The sequence below is a fragment of the Portunus trituberculatus genome, chromosome 4, assembly GCF_017591435.1.
Source record: "Portunus trituberculatus isolate SZX2019 chromosome 4, ASM1759143v1, whole genome shotgun sequence".
NCBI lineage: Eukaryota > Metazoa > Arthropoda > Malacostraca > Decapoda > Portunidae > Portunus > Portunus trituberculatus.
In genome coordinates, this window is record NC_059258.1 from 6,872,571 (window position 1) to 6,885,512 (window position 12,942).

Genomic DNA, 12,942 nt, shown 5'->3' on the forward strand with positions numbered 1-12,942 from the left:
AAAGTCATGTTCGTAATGCACCTTTCTCTCATCCCCCCACACCCCAGCCATGCACTACCCCACACCCCACACCCCACCCCCTTCACCTAGATTTTTTCCTTCCCTCCCTCTCCTGCCACGTGTCCGTATGTGTCTTGTTCTCTCTGCGTGCCTCTCTCTCTCTCTCTCTCTCTCTCTCTCTCTCTCTCTCTCTCTCTCTCTCTCTCTCTCTCTCTCTCTCTCTCTCTCTCTCTCTCTCTCTCTCTCTCTCTCTTCCATGTGTGTGTGTGTGTTGTGTGTGTGTGTGTGTGTGCAACTTTATTTCGAAATCCAGTCAGACAACGCAAAATGAAAAAAAGAAAAATAAATAAATCAACGAATAAAATAGATGAATTAATATAAAAAGTTTCGGAAATAGACAAGCGAACAAACACAGTCGAGCAGCAGCTTCTCGGAGCAAGAACATAATGACAAGAAACAAACATGAATAAATAAATGAATAAATTTGTAAATAAAACCGTGAAAGAACTGGAAATGTGACATCATACACACACACACACACACACACACACACACACACACACACACACACACACACACACACACACACACACACACACACACACACACACACACACACACACACACACACACACACACACACACACAGCTGGTCATCGTTGGTTTGGTGGCTTTTCGAGCGAAGAGGGTCGTGGCGGTGGTGGTGGTGATGGTGGTGGAGGAGGGAGGGAGTGGATCGTAGCGGGCCAGGTGTGGGGTGGAGGGGAGAGGCGGCACCCTTGCTCCCTTGGCCACGGGTTCAGTAATGCATGATGGTGATGATGGTGCTAATGGTGGTGCTGGCAGTGCAGGGTGTGCCGTAGAGTAGCCCCCCCCCACCCCTTCTATCGTTGGTGGTGCCCTGGCTGGCACCTGCTGGCTCCTGCTGCCGCCGCTGCTTGCAACCCTCGCCGAGAGGCCGCCCCGCCACCCGCCCTCACGCCGTGTCTCTTGCAGGTGTCAGTGCCAGCGGCGACGCGGGCGACGGTGAGTGCGACGGGGACGCCAGCCTGTGGTACCCGCGCGTGCTGCTGCGCCCCAAGACCTACCAATGTCCCTTCTGCGACAAGTGCTTCACCAACCGTCAGAGTCGCTCCCGCCACGTGCACCAGAAGCACGCGGCGGGCCTGGCGGGCACGTGCGCAGTGTGCGGCCACGTGTACACCAATCTGCAGACGCGCTGCGCACACACCAGAGTCCACGCTCGCAAGTTAAAGCCATAGCCTTCCGTGGCCCCCCTGCTGAGCGCCGCCCCGCGCCCGCCCAGGCTGCTCCCGCGTCCCGCGCTTCCCCGATCCCCCGTGGGCCGTGGCCGCGCTGCCTGCGTCAGGCGGCTGTCCGGGTGACGCGCGGCCCGGCGGGGCTGGATACTGGACACTGGACACTGGACACTGGACAGCGGAGAAACAGAGGCCAAGGGTCCCTGCAGTACTAGTTTTGTCTTGGTTGTGGTAGAGGAGGAGGGAACAGCGCCGAGCCGCAGGCCGCGCCGCACCCCGCGCCGTACGTACGTAGGTCCCTCGGTGACACACACAGTAACCCGCCGACGCCTAACACAATAAATACTACTAAAGCTTGCGCGCAACGGTAGGGCGCTGAGGACTCACTCCCGTAGATCAGTGCCAACTCATTCATCTTCATAGTTACCTACATACAAACACTTGACACAAGGTGATATTATTAAATACTTTATTTTATTTACGTAAGGTTGTTTCTTGTACATATATTTCAGCCCATCTACTGTATATATGCTCTGTTTTCGTATTGAATAAAGCTGAGAATGGTTGTAACTTCCTGAACTCTTGTTTTATATGCCACGAGTGTCCCTATGTGTGTGTGTGTGTGTGTGTGTGTGTGTGTGTGTGTGTGTGTGTATATACGTGTGTGCGTGGTGCTAGCTGGGGAAGGGAAGGAAGACGAGGGAAAGGAGAGAGGGAAGGGCTTGGCAAGGGACGGGGTCGGGGAGGGCGTGGTGTACGTATACGTACAGTATCTGTACCTTGGTAGTGTTGTGGTGGTGTTGTGTACTGTAGGTGTCCTGCGTCGGTGCGCCTGCACGTTTTTTTCACATTCCGCCCGCCATCTCTTTTCAGATGTGTCCGCCTTGATGGCTATCGCTAACGCCGTGCAGGCCGGGGCGCCGTCGGACCGGCCCATGAAGTGCCCACTGTGCCTGGGCATCATCAAGCAGGCACGTAACCTCCGGCGGCACGTGTTCAAGCGACATCTGCCGGCGGCCAGGCGCGGTGAGATCACGGAGGCGGACGTGAAGAACGTGCTGGAGAGCAAACTGAAGGCCATCACCGTCACGCCGCTCACGGAGGACGAGCTGCGGCAGGTGCAGCAGCGCGGCAGGCGCAAAGCCAAGTCCTCGAAGAAGAAGAAAGGCATCGCGGCGCTGCCTGACGGCGTCAACGGCGCCAACATCAACGAGTCCGAGGTCACCATTCGCAAGCTGCCGCAGAAAAAGGACGGCAAGAAGGACAAGGGAGGGAGCGGCAGCGGCGGCGGCGGCGGGACGGCGTCGCCGGTCTCCACGGTGGGCGGGGACGGCGCCCGCGAGGGTCGCGAGGACATCCTGCAGGAGGCGCTGGCGGCGCGGGACAAGAACGTGGGGCAGGACGAGGTGATGGACCTCGCCACCAATCCGCAGCAGCTGCCGCCCATCTCTGTGGTGGTGTCCCACGCCGGCCACTCCGCCACGCAGGCCGCCGCGCAGACCATGAGTCTGGCGTCCGGCATACACCCGCGGATCCCGGCGGAGGCGGCGCTGGGGGCGGCGGGCGTACGCCTACAAACTGACTCGCCGCTGTCTCTGCACCGAGACTTGCCGGCCATGCCCGCCATGGCCTTCGAGCCCCAAGTGACCATCAGCGAGGGCATGGTGACCTACCACACCACCTCGCCCTCACAGGTCCTCACGCAGACCACCTCGCCCTCACCCTCCGCCTCGGGCTACGCGCCGGCCTCCTACTGGTCCCCGTCCGGCATGGGCCTGTCCGCCAGCACCTTCCAGCCCCACCAGAGCGTGTTCGCGCCCGCGCACTCCGAGTACTTCACCGCGGGCGTGGGCGTGCACATGGCGCGCCCCTCCTCGCTGGAGCGGATGCAGCAGCACCGTCGGAAGCCCTACCAGTAGTAGGGGGGAGCGGCGCCCCCTAGTGTAGAGTACAACCATTTTTTATAGAGCAAGGACGGCAGTGTGTGTGTCCAGTTATCCTAGTTGGTATTGATGGTACAACTGTATTATATGACTGGCATTAGTGTTTCTATCTGTGCTTCTTTCTCGTCTCCTGGAAGCAAGGCAAGGACGCCCCCAGCGTGCCCGGCGGGCCCACCACTGTGTGTATGTGTGTGTGTGTGTGTGTGTGTGAGAGAGAGAGAGAGAGAGAGAGAGAGAGAGAGAGAGAAAGAGAGACTAACCGTGTATATGTATAATGTCGAAATACAAAAAAATACTGTCTATATAATGAGAGAGAGAGAGAGAGAGAGAGAGAGAGGGAGCAGTGGCGGCCTCTCGCAGCAGGAGGCAGTAACAACCAGATGGCAGCAGCAGCAGCAGCAGCAGCAGAAGGGACACGTGGCGGCCGCGGAATGAGGAAGGAGCAGGTTGTGGTGGTGTGGTGACTGGTCAGTGGTGGTGGCTGCGGCTGTGCTGGTGGCAGGCGGCAGTTCTCTCTCCACTCTCGCCTCTCGCTCTGCCTCTCACCGCTGTGTTCCATTCTTCACACTCGTTTCCCAGGTACTTTAGGGAGCTAGGCTAATGTCTAACAAAGTATGCAAATATATCAGTGACTATGTGAAGTGGTACAGTGATTTATACCTCAATTGTGACGAGGGAAGGAGGGCCAGGAGAAGGGAAGGACGGACGGATCAAGATAAGGCTGTAACACGACTTAAGCAATTATCCTTCTGACATTAAATTGTGGGTGGTATGTTAATCTGGTTATTTTGGTGGTTAATTAGATGCATTCATCTGCCATGTGTTAAAAACCTGACTTAGTAGACGGGTTCACCTGCTCGAAGTAAGAGGTTTGTTTGGTTTCAATGACTCGTTCACCAGCAAAACAAAAGTTAGTAACCACAGTTTGTAGCCAAATCAATCCATTACCCTGCAGAAAGTAATTTGTTCAGTTTGACTAGATGTGTTCACCTGTCCAAGATAAGTAACCTCGTAACAAAAGCTGGTAATTTGCTGTTCAGTGTTTCCTTGAGTCAGTGCTTCACAAATATGATCGAAGCAGTCAAATCAGCTTGGCGTTTCAGCACGGTCAGTTTCACAGCCTGGCGTAATATTGTCACCAGATCATTGCCGTGTGTGTGTGTGTGTGTGTGTGTGTGTGTGTGTGTGTGTGTCAGGACGGCCTTTCCCTTGAGTGTGAGGGCGTAGACACCACCCTGAGGACAGTGAAGCAAGGGGAAACGTCTCAAGCTGTCTGACGTAAGTACACTACATGTCGGGGAGTAATCTTAGTACATCTTTGGGGACAATCCAGATGTGTTAGATGGAATGTTTGGTGATTTTGGGTGAGCCACACGCCATAAATAGATAAGCTTTGGTAAGTTACACCTTTAATTAGGCTAATTTGTTTAAGCCACATTACCGGTAAGTGACGTTCCTAAGACTACAGCAACACTGGGAGCAAGAAATAGGACAAGAGGGAGGGGTTACCCCAGCTTTCTCGCTCACGGTGGCCACAACTTAAAACTTGCATGATGAATTAGTGTCTTAAAACATGATACCCTCAAAATTCATTCAGAAATCTTGCCTGTCTATAATATAAGAGGTTAGTTACACAATTAGCACCAATAATAACTGATAAAACGCTGGTCACAAAGACAGGAGTAAACTTGCTGTACTGTTAAGAGAAACGAAAATAGGTAAACTAATTGATCACCAGAATGCCAGATTAATGTGTCGCCTTACCTGCATAACATTTTCATTAATAATCACCCATTATTCAAATTTAGAGGGGAGAGATGCAGTTAACCAGTAAATAAGGAAGACATGACAGGGAACATAGAAGAGATTGTCTAGCACATCAAAAGAATGACAGATTAAAAAAAGATCCAAATTTGTAAGGAAAGGAAGCAAATTGGATAAAATAGCAGAGATAAATAAGAAAAAGTGGGATAAGAAGATGAAATAGAGATAAGAGAGAGAGAGAGACTTAGGAAAAGGGTAATAACTATATTAGAAGTAATGGAAAAAGGAGATAAGATGGGAAATTAAGAAACAAATGTAAGAAAGGAATTAGGGAAAAACTTAAATTGAAAAAAAAAAGGAAAATAGGTAGGAAGAAAGGAAGGAGAAGAGACATTAACATATATAGAAAACAAGATGATAAAAAGAAAGGAGATAAGGCAGTAAATTAGCAAAAAAATAGATATGAAGCAAAAAAATAAAGAAAGACATCAGAAAAATAAGAATGTTAGAAAGAAAGTGGGTAAGATCGGAAATAAGGAAAGACAAATAAAATAGGAAGGAAGAAAAGAGAGATAAGACAGAATATATAAGGAAAAAATAATGTAAAATGAAAAAGAAAAGAATAGGAAGGATGAAGAGAAATTGATGAGAAGTTAGGGCTACTGGTTAACTCTTGCATTGGTGAGGTGGGCAGAATAGGAGTGAGGTGAATAGAAGGTCTGGTGCAGTGAGGCAGTGAGAGAGGGGAGGCATGTAGTTAGCAAGGCAGAGGAGCAGTAACCATGGAAATAATGTTGAAAGATTGCAAGAAGTGTGACATTATCAGTAGTGAGAGAGGTATTCAAGACAAAAGCACACACACACACACACACGCGTGTGTGTGTGTGTGTGTGAAGAAAAAAAAAGTGAAAGATTTAAACATTTTTTCTTACTTATCTTAAAAAAAAAAAGAAGATAATATTAGAAGATAAAAACTAAAAAGAAAGTATTTAGGCTACCCTGGGTTGACGTGTGTATAGTTATTGCAGCTAAAACATTCCATTACATAAAGTTACTGAGGGAAGTGTTGGAAATGTCAAGAGGAAGTCAAGGGAGGTTGACAGGGTAGGAGAGGTCAAGCACAGGTCAATAAAGCTTCAAATAGGTAAAAAAAAAAAAAAAAAGTGGCAAGGAAGAAAGACAGAGGTGAGGAAAGGTTATGAACAGGTCAGCGAAGCTTCAAATAGGTAAAAAGTGCCAAGGAAGGAAGACTGGTGAGAAAACCAAGGTCAAGAACAGGTCAATGAAGATGGGTAGAGGTCAAGAATAGGTGAAAAAAAAAAAAAAACTTAGGTCAGAAAGTAGCAAGGAAGATGAAGGGTAGTAGATAAGAGGTTAAGAAAGATTAAGAATAGGTTGAGGAAGATCAAGAAAAATAAAAAGGTAATAAAGGTGAGTGAAAGGTCAGGAGAGGTTGAGAATAGCCAAGAAGGCTGAAGAACATTTAAAAGAGACAAGAATAGATTAAGAAAGCATAGAATTAAGTAAGGAAAGAGTTTAAAGAGTTAGAAGTGTCAAGGCAAATTTTGAAATCATCTCAGAAGTAGAGAAAGGTCAGAGAGGTTAAGAAGCAGCAAAAAAGGTGAAATAAGGTCAAGAAGTGAGTTTATGAAGTGTGGTGAGAGATTTAGAAGTCAAAGAGAGGATGGGAAGGTCAAATAGGTTAAAGAAGTAGGTCTGTGAAGTGTGGTAAGACATTAAAAGGTCATGGAGAGTGGGAAGGGGCAGGGAAGGTCAGGTAAGGTCAAGATGTGGATCTGAGCAGTGTACTAATAGGCTGTAACTTGAGTGTACCTGAGTGTACCTATGTAGAGTGTAAATCTTCCATAAATTCAAACATTTCAATGTAAATTATCAAAGACTTGCTCTGTTATAAGAAATGGTTTGTACAAGTTTCTACTGGTCTTTTTTTTTATTACTTTATGTATTTATTATTATTATTATTATTATTATTATTATTATTATTATTAACTGTAGTGCAACTGATGCAGACTAAATATTATACATGAAATACAGATTAATAGGGAATGTACAAAGGTTTCATACAGGTGGGACATCAGACTGTGTTAGTGAATGTGTAATCTATGTATATACCAAACTCCTTGCCTATTGGAGTCCATAATTTGGTTTAGAGAAGTACTGAAGGAAATTAAGATATATCAAAACAAAATTAGGGCAATCAAAACATGTAGTGTTAATCTGTAAATGTTTGAAGATCTGATCTCTGTGTCGTAATGATAGAAATAGTAGCTAGCTGTGTGTGTGTGTGTGTGTGTGTGTGTGTGTGTGTGTGTGTGTGTTTGTGTGTGTGTGCGCGCTCACTCCTAATATGCAAAAACGTATGAAAGTAGTTTAATGTTTTTTTTTTTTTCTACTTCACTTCCTTTCCTGAAATGTACTTTATGAAAATTTTTATTTTTTTTTATGTTCTAGCAAAGTTACTCAATTTCTTTTCCCAATAAGTGTGGTGAGCATTTATGAAGGAGCAAAGATTTTTATTATTGAAGGAAGGAAAAAAAAAAAAAACATGATTTGTATAATGTTCTGGATCAATTGATATATTTTTGTATTGCATTCATTGTCAGAGTAAGAAGATGAAGATGATGCTTAGGTTACTACTGTGTGTGTGTGTGTGTGTGTGTGTGTGTGTGTGTGTGTGTTATAAGGACTTCAGTGTGCAGTGCCAAACATTATTGAAGTTTATTTCTTTCATGCCAAACAAAGAGGAGAGGTTGTCTGAATGAATGTCTGACTGTCTGTGTGTGTCTGTGTGTCTCCCTCACCATTACCATGACACTGAGAACATTTTAAGGACATTTTAAAGTGAATGTTACTTATTTTCTTACTTTATTTACCTTTGAGGACATTGAAGTGATGGGACATTATTTTCCTTACTGCATTTACCTTTCTTTCCTTTCCTTTCTTTACCTTCAATTTACCTTTTCCTTACTTTAATTAACCTCTTCAGTACCAGGACGTATTTTTGCAAGTTTTGGGTACGATTAGAAAGAATTTACGGAGGTCAGAAGATTAATGCACAGAGTCTTTACCATTTTAGTCCCCAAGGAAGTTATTGAAGCTGTATAAAATTGCCAAATAGTAAACAATGAATATGAAAATGCATCATGGTACTGAAGAGGTTAACTTTCCAAGCATTCTGAAATGAAGTATTATTTTTTTATTGTATTTACTTTTTCCATACTTTACTGACCTTGGATTTTCCTTTTCCTTACTTTTATTAACTTGAGGGCATTCTGAAGTGAGTGTAGCATTAATTTCTCACTGTACTCACCTTAATCTCCCAGGTATTAGCAAAGTGTTACTCGAGACTCACTTTATTTACTTCACCCGCCCTGCCTTCCACAGTTATCTTGTTAATGAGGCAGGACAAGGCATGGCGGAGGAGTGGAGGTGTGGGTGTCTTGTGTTCCGTTCCGTCACTGTCCGCCCGTCATTGCCGCAGCAGCACAGGTCAATGTTCCGTAGCGCAGCCAGTTTGTCCTTCACTTAGTGCTTACTGAGGAACCATTTACTATTTTGTAATAAAAGCTGATCCTACCTACCCATGTGTCCTTACCTCACACCTACTCCTAATCCTCCTCCTCCTCCTATTCCTTCTTCTACTTCTGCTCCTGCTCCTGCTCCTACTCCTACTCCTACTCCTACTCCTACGCCTACTCCTCCTTCTCCTCCTATTTCTGCTCCTCTTACTACTACTATTATCTATTACTATTACTACTACTTCTACTTCTACTTCTACTACAACAACAACAACAACAACAGCAGCAACAGCAACCACTACTATCACTACTACACCAAAATTCCTTCCAAGGTGAGTGCATTTTATACTTTTTTTTTTTTTTTTTTTTTTTTTTTTTTATTTATACCGTGTGGGCTTTTCACGGGAATTTCTGGGCTAAAGGGGATACTTTTTGGGGTACCTCCTATCTCAAAGCCCACCCGCTAGGAAACCGTTGCCCCGAGTGAGGAAGCCCAACCTACACTCGGACCGTGGACAGGATTCTAACCCGTGCGCTTGGAGATCCCTCGGACCCCAAAGCACACATGGTTCCACTGTACCACGGCGGCCATTCCCTTCATGCTTCATATAAAAAGATACTGTTTCCACTCTTACTAACTTGTATAAGATGGAAGGCCCGAGTGAGGACAGATGGGTTGAAAAAGTGAAGTGGAAACTCACCTTGGAAAAACAAAATGTAGCAGTAAAAAAGAGAGAGAAGGAGGATAGCAAAGGTTTGGCAGGGAGATGGTAAGAGAATAGAGAAGAGAATGGAGAATAGCAGGACTAGATGGCAGTCAGGAAAGGTGAAGAAGAGAGACTGGAGGCACTTCACTGGCATGTAGGAGACTGGGGAAGTAGATTGTTACTCAAAGCAAGGACAGAAAAATGCAAGGTTAGAGCCAGGAGTAGTAATGAGCAGGACCAAGACGAGAGAGAGAGAGAGAGAGAGAGAGAGAGAGAGACTGACTGACTGACTGACTGACTTTGTGGAATGCTGTATATGAGTGACAAAGGTAGTTAGAGGTAATTGTGCAAGTCATTGGTTAATTTGAGTGGCAGAGTGGACCAGAGGCACTAGATAGTTCTCACTGTGCTGGGATTGTATGACAGTAAGAGAGAAAGGGAAAGGATTATAAAAGAGATGGAGACCTGGGAAATACATCAGAGGACTTGTTGCTTTTGTGTTGTGCTCTGCTTTCTCCCACAGGCTGAGGATGGTGAAAGGCAGCAGACACACCAAGTGATATAAAGCTGAATAGGTGGTCATGAGAAAAGAAGCTTATGAGTTTTCTGGCCCCTCACCACAAACTGCACAGGGAATGTACACTGACGGTAACTAATATAAGGAAAGGTAGGTAGTATATAAAATGTGCTAGATGACAACATTATGGGTTTCTTAATATTGTTCCACTCTGCCTCATTCTCACTCACCTCCTCCTCTCTCAGTTCCGTTGACACTTGGATTCCTCAATGAAAGGTCAACACTACTCGTTGCATCACACAGGACTTTCCTTCCCTTCCCTTCCCAAGACAAAACGATCTCATTTTGTTTCCTTTCTTCACTCTTCCATTTCATTGTTTTCCTCCTCCTTTTTATTTTTATTTATTTTTTTCCTTTATACCATGTGAGGTTTTCACGGGAACTGATGGGCTAAAGGAGGTGTCTTTTTATGGTACCTCCTGTGTGAAAGCCCAGCCATTAGGGAACCGTTACCCCGAGTTAAGAAGCCATACCTACACTTGGACCGTGGCCAGGATTTGAACCCATGCACTTGGAGACCCCTCAGACCCCAAAGCATGTGTGGTTCCACTGTACCTCGCTGGCCCCTCTGTACTTTGATCTCCTTTTGATTCATTTGTTGACTTTCCTTTTATCCTTTTATTACATACAGCAGCACACACCCTGGCAGAGACACCTAGCTGTGGTGAGTGCAAGTGTAAGACAGATGGATGATTGACTGTACTGTATAGCCAGCTTTTCAACTTGTCAGAAATTTGATTGCTCGTACTGTTCTCTGTGCTAAGACTCCAGAATGATGGTTTGTATTATCTATTTATTTATTTTTTAAAATATTTATGATGACCATAGGTATTGTATTACAAGGGACATACTTCTTGCACTCAATACCCAGTCAAGAAATGATATGATTAGTTGGAAGTTCCCGTTAGATTTTGTAATATTTGTCAAATCTCAAAATTCTTTATATAAAATTATACTAAGTTGAAAATTCTTGAAGACTTATCAGAAGTAAAGTAGTGAAGATGGAGTTGGTTAGATGTGAAGGGAAAATTCATATCGTTAGATAAACTGGAAGGGAGATTGTTAACTTTGATTAGATAAACTGAAGGGAGGCTGTTCTTTATGTTTCAGCTTCAGTGTACACATTCACCTTGTCTCTGGAGACACTCAGTGTTTCAGCTTCAGTGTACACATCCACCTTGTCTCTGGAGACACTTCAGTGTTTCTGGGAACAGTTTTTTTACTTTTTGCAGAGACTTTTCAGATTTCTTTCAAGCATCTAGGCTTACTTTTTCTTTGTGTATATCACCATGGCGAGAGTTTAAAAGTCAACATCTTTGAATGGATATACTCAGTATCCTTAAACTTGTACCTGCATTATGGGGGCTAATACTGCTGTTTCATAGTCACCTAGGCCTGCTTGAGTTACTCCTTAGAGCTAGTCTATAAAAGCATTCCTTAAAAAAAGTCAATGAAAAAAATCAAAAGTATCAATATTGATTTCATGATTATAATTTATTATTTAGTAGCACAGCAGCACAGGTATGCAGGTACATTCACAGGACAAGGAAGGGATAATGTGACAACAGATTGATAGGACAAGGCACAAATCTCCTCCCTCCCTCTCTGTTCGGATGGCAGGATGTAACTCCTGGTGGAGGTGTGAAGAAGTCTCTCCTACCCCTCCCTGTCCCTGGGTGGATAGCAGTGTGGAGGTAGGAGGCAGAGCATGGCATCTGATCTCCCAGTGCAAGATGAGCCAGTTTCCTACAGCAAGATGTGGTTGTGTTGGCAGGACACACTGGTTTGATTGTCCCTTTAGTAGTGGCAGCACCTGTAAGTTAACACATTAGTGCCCAAGTGTACTTTAAAGGACGTTAATAGTGCACTTTTTCATGTGGCTCTCACTACGTTTTGGAGGAAGATATGAAATTACCATTTGTTTCATAAACAAAGGATGACTGATACTTCTCCTGAAGTGCATTACAGAAAGTGAGAGTTATGGAAACACTATGCTGGAAGGCAGTAAACTGAAAGATGGAAGGTGGCTGTGGTCACAAGAATATTTTCAACAAAAAAAAGTTTAGCCTTTTGTAATTTCCCATATACTTTGTTTTTAAAACAAGTTTAAAGGTGTCAAATTGTGTGTGTAAAAATAGTCTTGCAAAATATTTACATTATCTTGTTACATACTGCGAGTGAATGTTGGGTGTACTTTTAAGTATGCGTGGGCACTTCCCTAAAAAATGGTGTGAAATTGGACCTACCAAATAGTTCCTGTAGTATTTTCTTATTTCAGTATTTCTAAGGTTTTGTCTTATCTTTATATATACCAATAGTAAAAAACATATCCTTGACTACCTCAAAGAATAGATCCATGAAATAAGGGAAGTGGTTAGGCTACATAGACAAAAGGAGCAGGTAAATCAATTATGGCAAACAGGGACACACACAAATGACTGGGGAATTGTTTGTTTTATATACTCGTTGGTAATGTTAGTGTATGTTTTCCTCAAAATGTCTGCATATCTTTTTTGCCACGGCATGGATGTCCTCAGAAGAGAGCACTAGAAACCAAGTTCATCTAGTGATGAAGAGCTAGCCAGAGGAACTCAAACAGAAGTTGGTCTGTATCAGGAAGGCAGACAGGCAGATCCAGAGCAAGGACAGCAAGGCCAGTGTGGGGAAATGCATTCCAATTTTCCTGAGAGCTTCTCTTTCCACAGAGGACAATCTACCAAGTAACATCAATGATGTGGTCTCCCTATGACTACATGAAGCTGTTCATCTCAGATGAATTGATTGATAAGATGAAGGAGACAAAGAGGCATTCAACCCAGAATAACTGTCCTGCCTTTCAGAACAAAGTGGACAGGGACATTATCAGAGCCAGCCATGCCATCATGATGATGAGTGGCTACATCTCACCAGCTCAAAGGAGGATGTACTTGGAAAAGGAAATCCTCTGGTAAAGACCACGTCCAGAAACACCTTTGATGATCCCATCTGCTGTAACAATAAGAACTAACAGTAAGAAGCCAGAGGTAGAAGACTGCTTTTGGCTGTGAGGCTGTTATTCAATGCTCTGAACAGGGCTGTCAAGAAATACATTGAGAAGTCTGAGTATGTCTCTGTACATGAGCCAGTTGTCAAGTACTTTGGGTCACATCCCCT

At 44.7% G+C, this 12,942-nt stretch overlaps 1 protein-coding gene and 1 long non-coding RNA gene across 14 annotated transcripts in view; one reads left to right on the plus strand and one right to left on the minus strand.

The window, feature by feature from the left end:
* Positions 1–3,843, plus strand: part of LOC123512360 (protein abrupt-like) — a 66,337-nt gene extending 62,494 nt beyond the window's left edge. For all 12 annotated transcript variants that reach the window (XM_045268764.1, XM_045268730.1, XM_045268724.1 and 9 more), the window contains one exon: positions 2,133–3,843. In XM_045268764.1, coding sequence (XP_045124699.1) covers positions 2,133–3,178 — 1,046 coding nt within the window. In that variant the 3' untranslated portion in view covers positions 3,179–3,843. The remainder of the gene's footprint in view (positions 1–2,132) is intronic.
* Positions 3,844–11,264: 7,421 nt separating this feature from the next.
* Positions 11,265–12,942, minus strand: part of LOC123512440 — a 36,813-nt gene continuing 35,135 nt past the window's right edge. For both annotated transcript variants that reach the window (XR_006677098.1, XR_006677097.1), the window contains one exon: positions 11,265–11,602. This is a non-coding gene — a long non-coding RNA (uncharacterized LOC123512440). The remainder of the gene's footprint in view (positions 11,603–12,942) is intronic.